Source organism: Littorina saxatilis, linkage group LG5 (assembly GCF_037325665.1).
Source record: "Littorina saxatilis isolate snail1 linkage group LG5, US_GU_Lsax_2.0, whole genome shotgun sequence".
Taxonomy (NCBI): Eukaryota; Metazoa; Mollusca; class Gastropoda; order Littorinimorpha; family Littorinidae; genus Littorina; species Littorina saxatilis.
Genome location: NC_090249.1, coordinates 30,424,876 through 30,444,493, shown reverse-complemented (window position 1 = coordinate 30,444,493; position 19,618 = coordinate 30,424,876). Strand labels below are relative to the sequence as shown.

The following is a 19,618-nucleotide window of genomic DNA, read 5'->3' as shown; positions in this document are numbered from 1 at the left end:
GCCTCAACTTTCACGAAAAGCCGGATATGACGTCATCAAAGACATTTATCAAAAAAATGAAAAAAACGTTCGGGGATATCATACCCAGGAACTCTCATGTAAAATTTCATAAAGATCGGTCCAGTAGTTTGGTCTGAATCGCTCTACACACACACACACAGACAGACAGACAGACAGACAGACACACACACATACACCACGACCCTCGTCTCGATTCCCCCTCGATGTTAAAATATTTAGTCAAAACTTGACTAAATATAAACAAGTCGCGTAAGGCGAAATAACAACATTTAGTCAAGCTGTCGAACTCACAGAATGAAACTGAACGCAATGCAACGCAGCAAGACCGTATACTCGTAGCATCGTCAGTCCACCGCTCACGGCAAAGGCAGTGAAATTGACAAGAAGAGCAGAGTAGTACTTGCGCTGAGAAGGATAGCACGCTTTTCTGTACCTCTCTTTGTTTTAACTTTCTGAGCGTGTTTTTAATCCAAACATATCATATCTATATGTTTTTGGAATCAGGAACCGACAAGGAATAAGATGAAAGTGTTTTTAAATTGATTTCGAAAATTAAATTTTCATAATTTTTTTTATATATTTAATTGTCAGAGCTTGTTTCTAATCCAAATATAACATATTTATATGTTTTTGGAATCAGCAAATGATGGAGAATAAGATGAATGTAAATTTGGATCGTTTTATAAAAAAAATATTTTGTTTACAATTTTCAGTTTTTTAATGACCAAAGTCATTAAGTAATTTTTAAGCCACCAAGCTGAAATGCAATACCGAAGTCCGGGCTTCGTCGAACATTACTTGACAAAAATTTAAACCAATTTGGTTGAAAAATGAGGGCGTGACAGTGCCGCCTCAACTTTCACGAAAAGCCGGATATGACGTCATCAAAGACATTTATCAAACAAATGAAAAAAACGTATGGGGATATCATACCCAGGAACTCTCATGTCAAATTTCATAAAGATCGGTCCAGTAGTTTGGTCTGAATCGCTCTACACGCACACACACACACACACACACACACACACATACACACACACATACACCACGACCCTCGTCTCGATTACCCCCTCGATCTTAAAACATTTAGTCATAACTTGACTAAATGTAAAAAGAAGAAGAAGAAAGGAATAAATTGATTGATTGCATCATTAATTGATTGACATTCTAATCGGGTGCCTGAAGCACGAAATCACCGTTGGAGGCAAAGCTGGTCAAACAGGATTGAGAATTTAGAGCTTAATTAGGAGCCCTATATAAAAACTTCCTTGAGTACGCAAAGGCTCCCAAGAGTAGGTATAACCAACTGATTTTTTTTTTAGATTTGTCATTCAATGATTTTGTTTAGGCAGCCCTATAGAACAATGCTGTTAAATTTGCAATTTATTCAAATAAAGAGAAATTATTGGTGGTTTTTTTTTTTAATTCTTTTTGAAACCTTGTGCACCAGAAAACTAGTGTTTGCTAAATATATTTGACCAAAGTATGACATACACAAATCTTGACAGTCGTTGTTCACCTCGATCTGTGTAAAATGTCATATTTTGGTCAAATACAAATAACGTATAACAATTTGCTGCAAGTCTCTTGAACAGATAATAGCTAAGTCTGTAAACAACTGTAGGTTTCTAGTCAGAGTCACGCGAAACTACATACGAAAGAATACTTTTTTAATATTAAACAAAGTCACAATTTATTAAAGTGGTTTTGTCGTTCAATAAATCCACTTGATAACCATTGTTCTGTAATAGTTTCCTTTTTTCAACGGCATTACTTTTGATAGAGCATTGAGTTTGAAAAGAGACAATGTCTGCGATTGCTAGCCAGGTCAACGAGTACCAACTGCTTCCAACTGCATTTTAAAGCCCTTGGTGGCTTATGTTTGTAATTTGAGTATTCTGATCGTAAACATAAACGATATAAGAACCGAGAGATCAAGTTTATCTTCAGACAGAACTCTATTTTTCAAGTCCTAATGATCGTCATTCATTTTTGCAGTCAAAATATGTAATGAAAGAAGGCCCCAAGTTCTTCAAAAAGAGGTGCAGTTCGAGGCCAATGTCTGCTCTTTAATCGTAGGTCATTATTTAAAACTAAAAACAACGCAAAAGACACGTTCGAACTGCGTATCTGCACAAGATAAAAGCTTGAAAATATGTCGCCCTATTTTCGGGAATTCCAATTATCCACGAGAGTTATCTTTTCTTATCTTGTTCATAGCTAACAAAAGCATGCCAGGAGACAACAGCAGCCGAACTTTATCACAAACAGTTGAGAGTGTCTCACCGGCGACTGACGTACAAGAAACTTGACGTCGAGCTACTATCAATAGCTCCCGCTCAAGCCGTCAATGCCGGCAGACAACTCTGTCAGTGCAGAGCTGCTGTGAAGGGTGACTACTGCGTCACACTGTCACACTCGCCCCGCGTTTCAATGAATTTGATTTCCAAAGTTCCGAACCATGGTCCCATTTATTTTTAAGTTTCTTCCAGGGTCTAGGGAGGGGAAAAGCACTAACATGAACCAGTGGCCATGACGCTATTCCTGATCATATCATGTCGAATCCCATCCTGCTCGCAGCGCCAAGTGATACCGAGTGCCCGAAGCACAAGAATCAACTTTGGAGCCAAAGCAGTTAAGTCAAACATGTTTGAGATTATATACCTAAATTAATAGCCATTTAAAACCTAGCCATTTAAAGAATAGGTAGCCGAAGCCATTTTGGCCTACCGACGGAATTTGTGAGGGAATACTGAGAATCAGGAATATAACCATGATATTGTGATTCGGAAATGCATAATTATGTAAGAGTTCCTTTTAAACACAACCAAGCTTCTTGAAGTCTCTGAGAGGTTTCAAAAGTAAATTTCACTAACTGGTTGATTGAACAAGAGTTACAGTAAATATGTGTCATTTCTGCTTAAAGGCACAGTAAGCATCCCGTAAACCATCACATATACTGTCAGGCTTTTACACACAGTACAAACACCCTTCCATTTGAACGCTCACCAAACGGGAACATCCTAGGTGCCCTACGTAAAGAGCGAGAATTTATTTTTAAAGAATTAATTTTGCGGATTGTCTCAGAGACAATCGGACCGGGGTGTGTTTTGGCACTAGACCTAACTTTTAAAATCTAAATAATTAACTGACAGCTTGTTAAACACAAATTCTTAAATCATGAAAGAAAAATGTTTCCATCAAAGCAAGATCAGTACAACTCAAAGTTGTGAAAGTTTGAAAAAAAGAAAAGCCCGGAAGCAGGGTCACGCAAGGTCGTGGTTCTCGTAGCAGACGACGGTTTATGCCTATCGCCATAAGTTCCTCTGAACAGTCAAAAGCCATCGCGAGAGTTCCTGTGAACCACAGCCGTTTGTTTCGTGCATAGTCAGAGGTACATAATAACGGGCTATTGCAGATAAGCTCACATCGAGTGGCATTCAAATTACTAACTGACGACTACATTGTGAAAAAGGGAAACTGGATCACACGGGTGATAACACGGCTCAGGGGTAAGATAAACCACGCAGAAATAACTTCTTTGAAAATTGCTCGCTTTTACGGAGGGCACCTAGGATGTTCTCAAGCGGTGAATGATTAAATAAAAGGGTGTTTGTACTGTGTGTAAAAGCCTGACAGTATCTGTGAAGGTTTACGGGAGGCTTACTGTGCCTTTAACGTAGCAGATTTGTAAGTTACACATTTGAATAAATAAAACAAGCTTAATTGGCTTTTAAGCGTTGCGTCCAAACAACTCTGCAAAATGTTTCGAAATGCTCGCTCGCTTTCAGACTTTAAACAAATACCTCAGTGTGCCGCAAAGCAGCGTTTGCAATTTCCTTGGCCTCTCTGAGTTTACCCTCACCACGAAAAATCTGTGCGTAAACAAAGCCATGGCGGGCTTTCATCTGTGACGTCATGTGACGGCTTTTGACTGTCACAGAAAAAATTGCCTTTATTAGAACGGACTCGTCTCTCTCTCTGTCTCTCTCTCTCTGTCTCTCTGTCTCTGTCTCTCTCACACACACTCCCTCCCCCTTTCTCTTGACTTTCACAGAAAAAGTTACCTTTATCTCTCTCTCTCTCTCTCTCTCTCTCTCTCTCTCTCTCTCTCTCTCTCTCTCTCTCTCTCTCTCTCTCTCAAAAAAGTATACCAATGCTTATTCTGTTACCCTCGTAAAATAAAGAATTGTCATTGTCATTGTCATTGTCTCTCCAATTAATATATTATCAAAGAATATAGTGCAATTTCAACCAAAAAGTATCAAATAAATGTTGGATGCTTAATGAGATGAGGATGATTATAATGATGATGCTATGGATTTCCAATTTGGAGAAATAGTGACAGACAAACTGCTTGGGACAGCGATCATCAGAGTGACAGTTGGCGTCCATTTTAGCACTGCGTAGCGCTCCTACACATCGCGACTTTGTTCGTTTATCTGGCTGTTTGTTTGTCTGTATGTATGGATATGTGTGTCTGTGTATGTGTATGTATATGCGTGTGTGTATTTGTGTGCATGAGTGTGTAAATATGTGTTCAGGGAGGGGGGACGTATGCGTTTGGCTTCATAGCATTACTTTCATACGAATCACTATCGCTAATCGATCGATGCTAAAAAATAAAATTTTAAAAAAACCGCACTTTTTTGTTTCTAGTTATAGCCTCATCGTGTAGACCAGACACTTGGCCACAAATAGCACCTGTCTAAAAAAAAAATCATCACATCGATTCCGTGCGAATGAGCTTTTGCCAAACAACCCTTTTTAACACTGTCTAAGTGATCGTTGCTAATTTTTTAGAGTCTTAAACGTTTTGGCAAATAATTATAATTAAATGGTGTTGTTGAGAAATGAATTTCCTCCAAAAATGTCTTTACCTTGTTAAAAAATATGCATTTTTACGATTTTTGTAGCATGTTGAAGAGACACGTTTGCCTGCAATAACGACTCGCTTGACCCCTACCCTGTATAACACAATTTAGCCCAGGTGGTAGAGCACTGGACTTGTGATCGGAAGGTCGCAGGTTCGAATCCGGGCCTGGACGGACACGGGTCAACTTTATGTGCAGACCCAGAGACGGTATTTATCTCCCACCCCCGTGTCACCACAATGGCACGTTAAAGATCTTGGTCATGGTCATTCTACCATAAGGGCAGATGTCTGATACCACCTAAAAACGCATACATCAAAAGCCGTGAGGGCGTAAAAACTCGAATCGTATAAACTAATTCATATCCAATATAGGCAATTAAGACCTGACGGACAATAAGCCCCTTAAAATTGACTAAAAAATAAAAACGATTAAATACTATGCATTTATCGTAGAGCCAGTAAATTATCCTCTACGAATCTGTTTTTTCCTTTTGATTTACCTTAACTGGTTCATATTTAACGACAATTTGAAAATGACGAAAAATCACTCGCAACAGTGGGCGCGAATGAGTTGCGTTTCTTTCGCCGGGGACTGTACATACACCCTTAAAATCACTGTTTCTCCCTCTAAAGGTGTTCGCACGCAAATTGAACTTGTGTTCCAGGTGTGCTTTTTCCTTTCTTCCTTGCCCATTTTGTCCTTCCTTCAAAGTTTTCCCACTAAATCATATTGGACTTCCATTTTTTCTTTTTTCTTTTTCATTTGCATTACTTTATTGTCCCATCGCTGGGAAATTCGGATCGCTTCCTCCCAGTGAAAAGCTAGCAGCAACAGAGTCGCGCTACCCCGGTGTATGCGTGTTTAGGTGTAATCAGCCACCTGATCTTATTGCAGAATGACAGGTCTGTTACGTGCCACAGTGGTGACACGGCGGTGGAACATGGATACCGTCTCTGAGTCTGCACATACAGTTGACCCGTGTCCGTCCCGGCTCGGATTCAAACCTGCGACCTTAGGATGACAAGTACAGTGCTCTACCAACTAAGCTACCGGGTCCCCATATACGTATGCAGTACTGGATGACTTTTTTTGCTTAAATGTAACAACATACTTTTAGGTAGATCCGAGAAGGAACTGCTTGCTATCTCAAGGAAGCCCTGCAGACACAGAGAAAAAGTAAGACAACACTGGTTCTGATCCTAAAATAATAATGAGAGAAAGAAATCTATACTGTGAGTCATAAAAAAAACTAAGCAGATGCGTTTGGGTGCAAATCTTTGCATTGAGGCTGTTTTTGATAAAACTAGTTGTAGGGCTAAACTATACTTTCCCACCACATGCAACAAAAAGCTTACTTGTAGATAAGAAAGGTAGGTTGTTATGACGTTTGTTATTGACAAAATACATTCACAGATATTTCCACCCAACGGTCTTTTAAGTGGACAGACAAACAAATATTCACACAAAACTTATCTTGATAGTTCTATCAGTTTCACGTCTACTCGTCATATTATTTTTTTGTCTGTCCACTTAAAAGACCGTTGGGTCGAAATATCTGTGAATGTATTGTTTTGTCAGTAACAAACGTTCCAACAACCTACCTTTCTTGTTTTTTATTTTTTTATTTTGGAACGATGGCAGTCTCTTTGTTTTTGGATTTACTTGTAGATAGATTAATGTCTGTACAATGGAACCAAGGTCCCCTTGTCAAAATTGACAGCAAATCAGAACACATAAAACTGAACAAAGTTTGTATGTCAATGCAAAAGACGATCAATCTTCTATCCAAAACGGTCAGGTTTATTCACTTATCACGTCTAACAATTTCGCTATGGCAAGTCAAACTGTGTAGGTGTCATTCTTTTCATATGCCACAAAGGTGGGTTTATCAACATACTGTGTTATTTATTTATTAAGGAGATTTCTATAGCGCATAACTATACCCAATATTGACGGACTGTGTGATGATATCTTCTGCTATGGTCTGTTGAGACAGTGATATCAAAATCGAGACCGGAGGTCGAGATTTTGATATCACTGTTGAAACAGACCAATAGCAGAAGATATCATCACACAGTCCGTCAATGTTAGATATATTGCTAAATCTCTGGACATTTTGTATTTATTGTAAAGAAATTACAAAAGTATTTGTCTCAGTTTTGGCTGTTCCATATCCCTCCCTCTGATTATTATTTCTTTTTGTTCACTCTTTTCTTGTACTTTTCAGTATTTCAAAATGTCTTTTCTTTCAAAAAGTCTTTTGTCACTTGCTCAACTAAATTCTGGGATCATTACATTTTCATATATATTTGTTTGTTTTTAAATTTAGGTGTTTTTGTTTTTGAAGTGGGGAAGCAATAAAGAGGTCGTCGATATCAAAACTGATATCGACGGAAATGTCGTCGATATCACTTTTGCACTGAGCTCAGTTTTGCCCAATTGACCAATGGAAATCCACGTAACATATGAAATAGCAATATAAAGAACTATACCCGTTCCAGATGGAGAAGGCAGAAACACCACTGTATGCCTGTTCGATATGAAAAATGCTTCAACTCTTCGAGCTCGCAGCCAAACAACACATCTGACATCGTCCTGGCATGATTTACGACGTAACCAATCGTGTAGGCAAAACATATGGTCACCATAGGACGTTTTCGCGCAATCCATGAAGTGAAGTCTAGCAGGGCATCTAGGCACTGTTTGCATAAACAAATGAAACATTTATGTTAAGGTCAAATAATGTCAACAAAAAGATGTGTGTGTGTGTGTGCGTGTGTTGTGTGTGTGTGTGTTTGGTGTGTGTGTGTGTGTGTGTGTGTGTGTGTGTGTGTGTGTGTGTGTGTGTGTGTATGTGTGTGTGTGTGTGTGTGTGTGTGTGTAATTATGTTAGTTTGTTTCTTTGTTAGTGTTGTTGTTGTTGATTGTTTTAAACATAATTATTACATGATCATCATGTTATTACTGTGCAGAGGAAAACGAAACATACTGATTATCTGCGCAGCTGATCTACCGTGTACAACTTCAGCTTAACGTATACAAACATGAATTGGATAAATAACCTGTCTGCGATTCCATGCGCTTTCACAAAAACAGTGTGATATCACATTCTCGAAGAGGCCGGAAAAGTTTTTGAAGAGCTGGGACACCGTGTTATCTTCTCCGTTCCCACAAAAGCGGAATTCCAGTCGACCAGGTCCATTCGAACGCACTGTGAATGCTGAAGAAAATGCAGCCAGGGCTGAAACGAAACCATTATAATACAATCTGAGGAAGATATACAAGCATTGACTTTAAACGGGTACCAAACTTAGAATCACGTGTGATCTTGTTTTGAAGTCTGACGAATTTCTTTCATTAGTCTTTAACCTTTGTTATCCAATAACCAATCTGTCAGTTATAAAATCAAATGTATATTACTTGTCTGTTGTAAACTTTAAACCTCCGACTTCAAAAGCAGGCTGCATGTACTTCTGGGTTTGGTTTGCATCAACATTTGATAAGTTAACGAGTCTTAAATGAGTTATTGGGATAATAATCAGTCAAATTACCAGTATTCATCATGACCTGCAAGGTCGTTTATCTGTACATTATCGTTGAGTCGTTCTCATTGTTAGTACTAACATTATTTTGATCATTGAATCAATCGATCAATCAATCGACGAATCACTCACTTAATCAGTCTATTATTCAATCAATAAACCAGTGAGTATACTACTTGAAATATTTCAGAAAAGTCCATCAATCAGTTGATTATTTTTGTATTTGGTTATCCTTCTATTCCAAATGATCATGTGCCTTCGTTGAATAACAATACTGATGTTTATATTCCACCGATTAGAGGGATCCCGAATCACCACCAGTAACCGAAATGAACAAACAATTGCTAAAGTTATTTTGAAAAAAATTGTTTGTCGCTTTCTGTTTCTGTCTGTTTGTCTTAGTGTCTGTCTGTAAGCCTGTTTGTCTGTTTGTTGGTTTGTTTGTTTGTTTGTTTTTTGTTTGTTTGTTTTTTGTTTGTTTTCTGTTGTTGTTGTTTGTTTGTTTGTTTACGTACCCCAGCAGAGGAACAGCCGAACTTGATTAGCATCGTACACCTTCTTTTCCTTTATGAGATAGAAAGAGCAAAATATAAAGAGAGATAATTAAGATAAGACAAGATAAGATTAGGCAAGGTAAGGTAAGGTAAGGTAAGGTAAGGAAAGGTACGGTAAGGTAAGATAAGATCAGATCAGATCAGATCAGATCAGATCAGATCAGATCAGATAAAATAAGATACAGGCCGGGTGACCAAAAAAACAAATGCAACCCGCCAAAATGTGATTTACTTCTACATCATTCTGTTGACATAATCACTTCATATTTAGGGAGCATAAACTTAAGCCTATGCATGACCCTTCCACACATTGACATGTTTCCAAATTCGGGGATCGACTCAACAGTACGATGTTTGAAATTGAGCGGTAGCCAAGTTAACCCAATTAAGCTCTCCAGAGTGTTACCTTTGGGGTAATTCGAATGTCATAGTATACTTTATTCAACATTAGACAATCAATGACTTGACTACAGCAATTACAGGCAAGATCAGGGCATTTCCATGGATGAATGCGTTCATGTCATTGATTAATTTTGCGCGACATTGCGCAACAAATGTGTTACCTTTTCCAGTCATTTGAGTTTAGCAAATATTTTCATAGTTGTTGTGTCTGTTTTTCGGTACGTCCACGACAATTCTAAAAAGTTTTGAGTCTATATGGTAAAATGGTCCGACTTTTTCCGTCTCTCCAAAATGTGTTCCAAATTACACCTCTGAAATTGTCAATGACACCAACGCTTTGAATTCATGCCTGGGGATTGCCTTGAACATGGCTGTGACTGCTTTCTTCGGGTCACCGATTATCTGGGGAGTGAAGGGGGAATTTTTGTATACTCAGACATTCAGATAATCCAAAAGGTAAAAGTCTAAAGGGTTTAAAATCAGGAAAGTATTGCTACTGCTCAATGTCAAATCTTGTTTTGTTGAGTCGATCGCCGAGTTTTGAAACTTGTTTTGAAATTGCACAAACGTCAGACCATCCAATCTACAAAATAAACACTTTGTGAAAGGTTCATGCATAGGCTGAAGTGTATGGCCCCCAAATATAAAGTGATTCGGTCAACAGATGTAGAAGTTATTAGCATATTTGAGGGTTGCTTTTTGTGGGGGTCACCCTGTACAATACAAGAAGAAGGGTAGTATATGTATGCAATTGTTGCATTTTTTTTAATCGGCCCACGCCAATGAGGACTGTTCTATTAGTAACATTATGTGACACTCGGTTGGCACAAAAAAAAACAATCTATAATGTGTTGAAAATCACGGATATACAGTAAGACTAATATTACATTATCATTAGTTATCATGTGAACAGTAGAAAAATGGCCCTTATTAAAACCCCACAATGGCTCTGTCGCGACAAATGTGGCGTTAAAATACGTCTACTGTGAGCTGGTTGTGGCGACAAATGTGGCGTTAAAATACGTCTACGGTGAGCTGGTTGTGGCAATAAATGTGGCGTTAAAATACGTCTACTGTGAGCTGGTTGTGGCGCCAAATGTGGCGTTAAAATACGTCCACTGTGAGCTGGTTGTGGCGACAAATGCGGCGTTAAAATACGTCTACTGTGAGCTGGTTGTGGCGACAAATGTGGCGTTAAAATACGTCTACTGTGAGCTGGTTGTGGCGACAAATGTGGCGTTAAAATACGTCTACTGTGAGCTGGTTGTGGCGACAAATGTGGCGTTAAAATACGTCTACTGTGAGCTGGTTGTGGCGACAAATGTGGCGAAAATACGTCTACTGTGAGCTGGTTGTGGCGACAAATGTGGCGTTAAAATACGTCTACTGTGAGCTGGTTGTGGCGACAAATGTCGCGGTACAAGGTGAGCCTCCTTGGTCGAATAAATATGTTGACTTTACATGCACCCTAAGATATCACACAATTTGAACCACTGCCATTTTCTATAATTCATTCTCTGTTATTTCACAAGTGGCACATTCATATTTACCAGGAATCGCACGGGCGTAGGTGTAAATGCACACACTTAACGAACCATTCAGTAACAAAATAAGAGCAGTCAGTGAAAGAATCTACTTTGACACGAGAGCAAAATTCAATGCAAAATCCTTGCATATATTGTTAAAGCCTGTATCGGTCATGCTATCTATGGGACCTTTGTTAGTGAGTTCTAGCTATGCATTGCTGCATGAAAATGTAAGACATGATTTGAAGAGACCCATTCGGGCGGGGATATAGCTCAGTTGGTAGCGTGCTGGATTTGTATTCAGTTGGGCGCTGTCAGCGTGAGTTCAAACCCACGTTCGGCGGAAAATTATTTCTCAGAGTCAACTTTGTGAGCAGAACACCCCCCGTGTACACTACATTGGGGTGTGCACGTTAAAGATCCCACGATTGACAAAAGGGTCTTTCCTGGCAAAATACAGTTGAATGATTGTTTGAATATGCATACCAGCGCTCATTGGTTAATAACAGGATATTCGATGATTATTTTCCCGTGGGTAGCTTCCCTTTGCTGCACAATATTTACATATGTTTTAGACCAATGAGCGCTGGTATGCATATTCGGTGCGGATGCATGATTTGAAACGAAGTGGATCTTAGCGACTCGCAAACGAAGATTCGTCCAAATGATGGTTAAAAACAACCTGCAAGGGACGGAAGCTGAAAATTAAAGGTACATACAGTTCAAACAATCATTCAACTGTATTTATTTGACCTTACACAGACTGTAGGAAGAGGCAAACCGTCTTGAACAATATTTTTCCCCAGGAAGCGACTCCAAGAACACAGAAGACTCGAAGGTGAGTGACGTACCTTGTAGTCTTTCTGTGATAGTAGTAGTCCAGTGGACGATACCTTCTGCCTGTGGTCAGACTTATGTCAGAAAGACTGAGCAGACTCTTGAAATTGAAATAAAAATCGGACGTGATAATACATGATTGTTTCAATTTTTAACGCACATACCTGCTCTAATTCTGCAAAAAAATGTTCTGCAACCTGGCACGCCTTGGAAATCACTGTGCATTTTAGGTCTTCCTCAGAAGCGCCAGCACCTCGTGCGCGATCATGCGACGCCCAGAGTGAAGTCATCAACCCCTGAGCAGCATCTGGGCCAAAGCTCTTGTCTAGCAACAACTGTTCTGCCGAACGCAGCAGATCGGCCAGGACGACAGCCACATCTTCACTTGCGGCCTCCGCCATGCTGAACTAGCCCCGTGGAGCTGACGTCATGTACGAGCGTACTGAAAGAAGAGTGAACGTTTTGAGATTCATTGAGCGTGACGCCGCCGCCCACACGTTGCTAATTTTGAGAAAGCTCCTATTGTCGTTGAATGAATTTATGACGTGCGCAGTGGCCTGGTGGATAAGACATCGGCCTCCTAATGGGAAGGTCGTGAGTTCAAATCCCGGCCGCGGCCGCCTGGTGAGTTAAGGGTGGAGATTTTTACGATCTCCCATGTCAACTAATGTGCAGACCTGCTTGTGCCTTATCCCCCTTCGTGTGTACACGCAAGCACAAGACCAAGTGCGCACGGAAAAGATCCTGTAATCCATGTCAGAGTTCGGTGGGTTATAGAAACACGAAAATACCCAGCATGCTTCCCCCGAAAGCGGCGTATGGCTGCCTGAATGTAAAAACCCACTCGTGCAATAACATGAGTGAACGTGGGAGTTTCAGCCCATGAACGAAGAATAAGAAGAAGAATGAATGAATTCAAATTATGCACGGCTTCAGCGAAATGTTGCAACATGAAGACGCAAGATGCTGTCTCCGCGTCTAAGGAGAAAAGCTCACTTTAATTTAGCCAAGTAATGTATATGCCATCAAGGCTAATGTACAATAACAAAACACGTCACTTTTACTAGTTATCTAATTGATATTGCAACAAGATCTAGACTACTTAAGACACATTTTACACACCCTTGAATATTTGGACAAATACTGTTACTTTAGCAAATCACATGCTACCTTCAAGGCTGCACGTGTTAATTAAACACACCACTTATACTCGTCTATTTATCGATTTTACAACAAGACTTAAAAGGCGGTGGACATAATGTTCTACGCCTCAGGTAACATGTATACCATCAAAGCTACGCACGACTGACAACAAAATACATGCATTACTGGTTTATTAATCGATGTTGCGACAAGACGTGACATGATGTTTCTGGATAAAAGGAGACATACTTTCAATGTTATTAAGCAAAACATACCACCATAGCCAGGGCCGGACTAGGGGGGGGGGGGTATGGGGGTTGCGCACCACCCCCCCCCTGCCTTAAGCATGTACCTCCCAAACGCTTTTTTTTTTGTGGGGGAGGGATCATCATTAAATCCGAGGAGAAATCGCACCTCTCACCCCCTCATCTCTTCATTGCCTATACAGCTTGCTGTCGAATTTACCTTTTTCGTTCAAGGAGAGGCTTCCTTTCCCTCCAGAAACATCAAAAAACGTTCAGCTTCAATTAAGAGGGCTTCGTCCCCTTGCAACCCCCACCAAGGGGCCTTCGCCCCCTGGACCCCCACCAAGGGGCTCCGCCCCCTGGACCCCCATGTGTAACCCCCCCCTAATAATAATAATAATAATGGACATTTATTAATCGCCGTTTCTCACAAGAGCTCACGGCGATTTACATATTAATTTCTAATTTCTAGTACTTACCTAGTCAGGCCCTGATAGCTATGTGGGAGCACATATAACCGAATAATATACTAAGGTTTAAGTTCATTAGCCGACATTGAGCAGGATCGAAACGGCGTAAGACTGCGTAAGACGAAAGGGGAAAATTGTAATTGACTGTTCTATTCATAGAATTGACAAGTAGACCCTATTTTTAGTTCTGGGGTTTCCCTGACATGCTTCAAAGATCACGTCAGCAGACGTTCCCAGAAAACCACTGCAAATGAAAGTAGATTTCAACATAATTTGATTTTGAATCAGAAAAGAGTGTTTTCAAATCCCAAAAACAATAGAATAAACAAACAAACAGACATACGCAAACAATGAACAAAAAGCAAAGAATAACTGAAGCGAGATCAAGACAGTTTGTAGGCCTCGCTCTAACTGATTGACTGGCACAATTTAAGAAGAAATGGGGCTGTAAATAAACATGTATACAATTCGTGTTCCTCTTTGTCTCTCAAACAAGGGATGGAGTATTCAGTCTTTACACAGTAATAAGGGTATATATCTCACGGTGTGCACTAACATGCATCACACGCATGTCATTGCGAGTGATTGCAATCCGGTGTCACGATTTCATCTTTCGCCTGTGTACATATTTCCCCCTCGACATATACTCAAGACTGAAATGTTGTTTCCTGGTAAAATTAAGAAGTGAAATTATTTAAGGACGAAAAGCATGTCAGTTTCTTGCATGTGAAGAAAATTGGTGGTGAAATTGAATAGATTTCACCCCAAAAATCGAATTCTTCGAAAACGTGTACCGAGTGGTTACGTCCCTTGAGTTAGAAGGAAACATTTTAGGATGAATCAAATTTTTAAGTTAAATAAAACAAATTGGTTGGACAAATTTGGCCCCATGAATGTAAGGTACACAAGGTCGCTCATCAGTACTATCGAAGGGTGTTTTTTTGTTCAGTGTAGAGTTTATACTAGATCAACGAGGCCGAGAAGCGAAATATCAACACGGCGAAAGATGAAAACGTCACACCGGCCTTGCTCGCAGCTCCAGAGCGGATTCTGTCTCGATTCGTAAACGTAGACTGTAACAATTATTTCGTCTAAACAATCCGCAGTTGTAAGACATGCCAGCTGTGTCATTCTGTTCATCAAAACAAAATCCAATTGCATAGCTTTCATACCCAATGGCAGTAGGTCAGTCAGATCCGTGTAAAAACATCGTGCGGCGACTGCAGAGAAATGAGAAAAAGCAAACGAACGTAGGACATGATCTTACCCTTCGCATGTAGCCTGTGTTAAATCCAAGTGTCCAGCGGCAAACTGTTAACGATTAGGGTGTCTGCGTTTCCTAATTCATATTCGTTCAGGTCAGCCGAATCATTATATTCTTTTCTGGCTTAGCAGTTCAGGCATAACACGCCTGAAACATCCACACGCTTGAAATGAATTCATTATGATTGCCGTGAATCATTACACTGCCCATCGTCAGCTGTCTCTGTTTACCTTCCGTGTTTGTGTTTTCGGTTTACAAGATTGCGTGTCGCGTTAGTCGACTCAAATGTGCGCTATGTGATTCTATAAACACACATTGTGTGCTTGCTGGGTGTGGTCTATTAATAAACTCTACTCGTCTGTAGACAACACCCATGCAATAAACAATCAACAAAGCGTTGCAGCAAGGACGCAGACGGCGGAAACTGGTTTTGCAAGAGGTAGAAGTAGGCAAACTTATGTCGTCTGCTACAGACATGGACAAATCAGGCAGACGCGTGACGATTTGATCCCCAAGTCAATGCGTAGCGCCTGTAGTGATTTTGAACAGGGATCGGGTTCGTTATTTTCATGAAAACAATTTCAGTTCTTCGTTCAATATGTTGGTGCATGTGTACCGACGAGAGTGCCGTTTGTGTGCAGAAAACCAAACATGGCTTAGTCATATAGCAGTAGACCTGGTGGTGATGGTGGGGTCGGGGTTGTGGTGGTGGTAGTAGGAGGAGATGGTGGAGGTGTACAGGTGAGGATTAGGAGAAGAAAAAACAGCCTCAAACCTCTTGTGAACGCCACAATTTTTGAAGACATCCAGAATTTTTTTTTTTTTTTGTTTATATATTTTTTTTTCTTTCTTTTTTTCTCCTGTTTTTACAACACATTATACATTACATCACACTTCACATCGCCACATACATACATACAACATGCATAAAAAAGAATGATCTAGAAAAGAGAGAGAAATAGAGAGAGAGGGAGAAAGTTAAAGAGGCACTGTATAGGACTGTTTGACTACAACAACTACTAGACCCTTAAATAATATTGATTACTACAAGATTCAAGTTTACAACAGAATATATATCAAGATACTGTTAACGAATTAGTGAGGAGGAGTAGAGCCTAGTACTGGACAATTTTCATGAAACCAGGTTAGAATATCGTTGCCAGAGGCGGTCAAACTTATCTTCTGCTAATCCCCCTTGTACTTTTCCAATAAATATCTACTTTTCAAAAATTTCAAGAATATCGGAATCATCCAGAATTTGCACAATATTCAGAATTACAACGCTGTCACAAATCGAAAACGGAAGTCTCCAAAATCAAACAATTCCAATGCAATCCTAGTAAGTTGTCATAGTGGTCCCTGATAACGTGCTGACTGTGGATATACAGTAAGTTGTCATAGTGGTCCCTGATAACGTGCTGACTGTGGATAGTAAGTTGTCACAGTGGTCCCTGATAACGTGCTGACTGTGGATATACAGTAAGTTGTCATAGTGGTCCCTGATAACGTGCTGACTGTGGATAGTAAGTTGTCATAGTGGTCCCTGATAACGTGCTGACTGTGGATAGTAAGTTGTCATAGTGGTCCCTGATAACGTGCTGACTGTGGATAGTAAGTTGTCATAGTGGCCCCTGATTACGTGCATAATAAGCTTCGACCCCCTTACAAGGCCACCCTCCCCCTTTCATTCCCCTAATGGCTTCCAAGCGAGGGCATAAAGCAACAATGTTAGTGCCTCACAAGACAGAGAAAATCCTCTCTGGATTCCCGGTGTGACTTAAAAATAGAACAAAGTGTATTGTCTATTTTCAGAGAAGGATAGATCACAATTCAGAAATATTGATTCTGTGGTATATCTCTGACTATCGCACGGTAATGCAAAGTAGTCGCGATGCAGCGTGTATGGGTTTACGAGTGTATTAAAGGGTTAAAACTCTATTACATCTGGCAATTCGGTGTCATGTTTATCTGGAGTTCTGTCGAGTAGCTAAAGTATAAAATGATCTGCACAATCATCATTGTTTTGCACAAATGTTTCTCCTGAAACGCGTTTTGGACAAAAACAACTCAGACAAAAACAAATTTGCTCCGAGAAAAGTGAATTTGGCACGACACACACGTTTAATTTTACCGGAAGATGTACATGCATAATTATAACATGAGCGCGTTCCTGGTTGTGTGCCTCAGGACATGAACGAGCCGGCAGTGTTCGGTACCAATGAAGACAGACCCTTTAACTGGCCGGCTGACGTCAAGCCCTACTGGAGTCTGAAATGTCCTGTCAGTAAGCTGCACGATCCTCCTTACCGAACGGGTATGTTAACCGATTTTGTCGCGCTTAAGTTTAAATGTGACCCTCCACCTCGGAATGAGTCGCATGCCACCTTTGCATGATTTTTATATTTTTACATTTTCATAAAGTTTTTGTATGCTCTATCCAGTGGTGAAAACTGTTTTAGAAAAGAGCGAAAATTGTACGAGTTATAAACATGTGACTAAGGTGACCCTCACACTGTTACCAGACACTCCCCGGACTTATATTAAGCCTAGCGCAGAACCGCGCGAGGTGACATGCGACTCATTTCGTGGTGGAGGGTCACAAATGAACAATAAGGAAAAAGGGCAACTGTCTTGATCTCCTCCAGTTTTCTCAAGGCGGCGATTAAAATAAGTACGTCATGACGTCAGATTGAGTGCTGCATGACGTGTTTCCATGCGCGAGGTGGGTTACTTTCAAACAAAGGGCATCCACACCAATCCGATTTACTTTTTGTAGTTTCTACGTGAGTCCCGTTAATCCAAATGTTATGAATAGTGACAATGTATGTTTATTATTAAATGTATTCCGGTGTGTGTATGTAAGCGTGCGTGCGCGCGCGCGCGCGTGCGTGTGTGTGTGTGTGTGTGTGTGTGTGTGTGTGTGTGTGTGTGTGTGTGTGTGTTCATTATTATCATCACTAATGTTCAACTGGTGATCGTTGTTACACTGCAGGTGTTGCCTTTAGCTACGACACTCCGGACCGACGTGCTCGCCTGTCGGACAAGACGCTGTGTCTCACCGTAGTCCACGGTGAACACGACCAGTATCGGCACTACGATGTGCACAACATGTATATGGCTGGTCGCAGCAGCCACCAACCTTAGAGTACGTTTTCAACCTTAACAGGGACTTTTTTGCTATCGTACTTCTTTGATTTACTCCGTAACAAATACAATGATTGTTTTTGTTGGGGGTTGGAAGTGGCAGTAAGCTAACAATTTGTAGAACTGATTGATTGGAACCTAAATTTTCTAGCATTGAAGAACAAAGGCAAATCGAGGAACATAATGCCAGATAATCTTGTCAAGATACGCTGTCTTCATCACAGGCACATGGCATTGGGGCGAGGTGGGGGATATAGGCTATGCTCTACTAGCTCTTACCTCCCAATAGCAAGCTTTCAAGCTCATCCCCATGATCATCAACGTGTGAAGTCATTTGTCTATTTCCTGTGAACCATGGCAGATGTGTTCCAGTTTAAACACTATGGAAGTGCATGATACAGCGAGAGCATGACCAGTAGTAAAACTAAACGACCCTGGCGATATGTTATGAATGTTTCAGAAGAATATGGTAGGAAACTTAAATCTTTGCAAGTTAAGATGTATGATAATTTATAACGACTTGCATTAATTATCATTCAGGTTTTCAGATTTGTTGTGTGTGTGTGTCGATCGTTGTTGTCTTACAATATTGGTATCGCGTATCGGTTCTCCAGGGGTATTCGTGACGCAGTGAAGCATCGGGGGATCGTGATATCACGGTCCACCTTCGTTGGAAGCGGTGCATATGCTGGACACTGGCTGGGAGAACGCCAGTGGCTGGGATGACCTCAGGGCGTCCATTATTGGTCAGTTTGTTGGGCAGCCTTTTTTTATTAATGATTTGTTTTTGCGAATAAGGACAATTCGACGAGTTTTCTGACGTGTTTTTTTTTAATATTATTTTTGATCAGTTGGATAGTTGTTCACTTTCTTGTTTCGTTTGACAGTATGGAAGGGAGGGGCAATCTGAAAAGTGATCGTTCTGCTTGTTTAAGTGTCCAATCGGGTAACATGTTGTCGCATGAGATAAATATCAGGACGAGAACAAAGACAAGCAGGGTGAAAAAAGGCAAGCTCGAGCTCCACACTTATGTAGTGTATATAAGTGGATAATGCTGAAATATACTTCTGTTTCCCTCTATACAGCCACGCTGTTAATGGATTTGAACGTTTTACTTGTGTTCTTAATGTTGAAAAGTGATTGTTTAATCTATGCAGGAATTCAGGAGTTCAACCTGTTCGGCATTACATACACCGGAGCGGACATATGTGGCCACTTCGGTTCGGTGTCCGCTGAGCTGTGCAAACGTTGGATGCAGTTAGGGGCCTTCTACACATTCTCCAGAAATCACAACGCCATTCGAAACAGGGTTCGTGGCGTTGATTGTTTGGAGTTTTTGTTGTGTCAGTTCTTTTTTTCTATAAACTAATATTATTTACATCAGAGTGTGGAGAAAAAATGCGCAATGTGAAATCTATGAAAAGCGTAACATGCCTGCGTGTGCTATTTGGGACTTTAATGAAACATCGTTAATCATCATTTTGGCACTTCTGGTGGATTTACATGGACGCTGGAGGAAATTGGTCAGTCTGTTTCCCATTCAGCAATGAATTATATGAGTCATCGTCTTTAAGGACACATTACACCGATCT

The 19,618-nt window shown here is 40.4% G+C and overlaps 1 protein-coding gene and 1 long non-coding RNA gene across 2 annotated transcripts in view; one reads left to right on the top strand and one right to left on the bottom strand.

Moving 5' to 3' along the window:
• Window positions 1-6,838: 6,838 nt before the first annotated feature.
• On the bottom strand, window positions 6,839-9,005 carry LOC138965869 (uncharacterized). Its single transcript, XR_011455543.1, has 3 exons — window positions 8,956-9,005; window positions 7,961-8,139; window positions 6,839-7,597 (listed from the first exon to the last, which is right to left on the bottom strand). It is a non-coding gene; the product is annotated as an uncharacterized lncRNA (long non-coding RNA).
• A 9,128-nt stretch (window positions 9,006-18,133) lies between these two features.
• The window catches only part of LOC138967729 (lysosomal alpha-glucosidase-like), a 2,717-nt gene continuing 1,232 nt past the window's right edge, over window positions 18,134-19,618 (top strand). Inside the window, exons 1-2 of the mRNA XM_070340384.1 lie at window positions 18,134-18,771; window positions 19,184-19,335. Of these exons, the coding sequence (XP_070196485.1) occupies window positions 18,711-18,771; window positions 19,184-19,335 (213 nt within the window). The 5' untranslated portion in view covers window positions 18,134-18,710. The remainder of the gene's footprint in view (window positions 18,772-19,183; window positions 19,336-19,618) is intronic.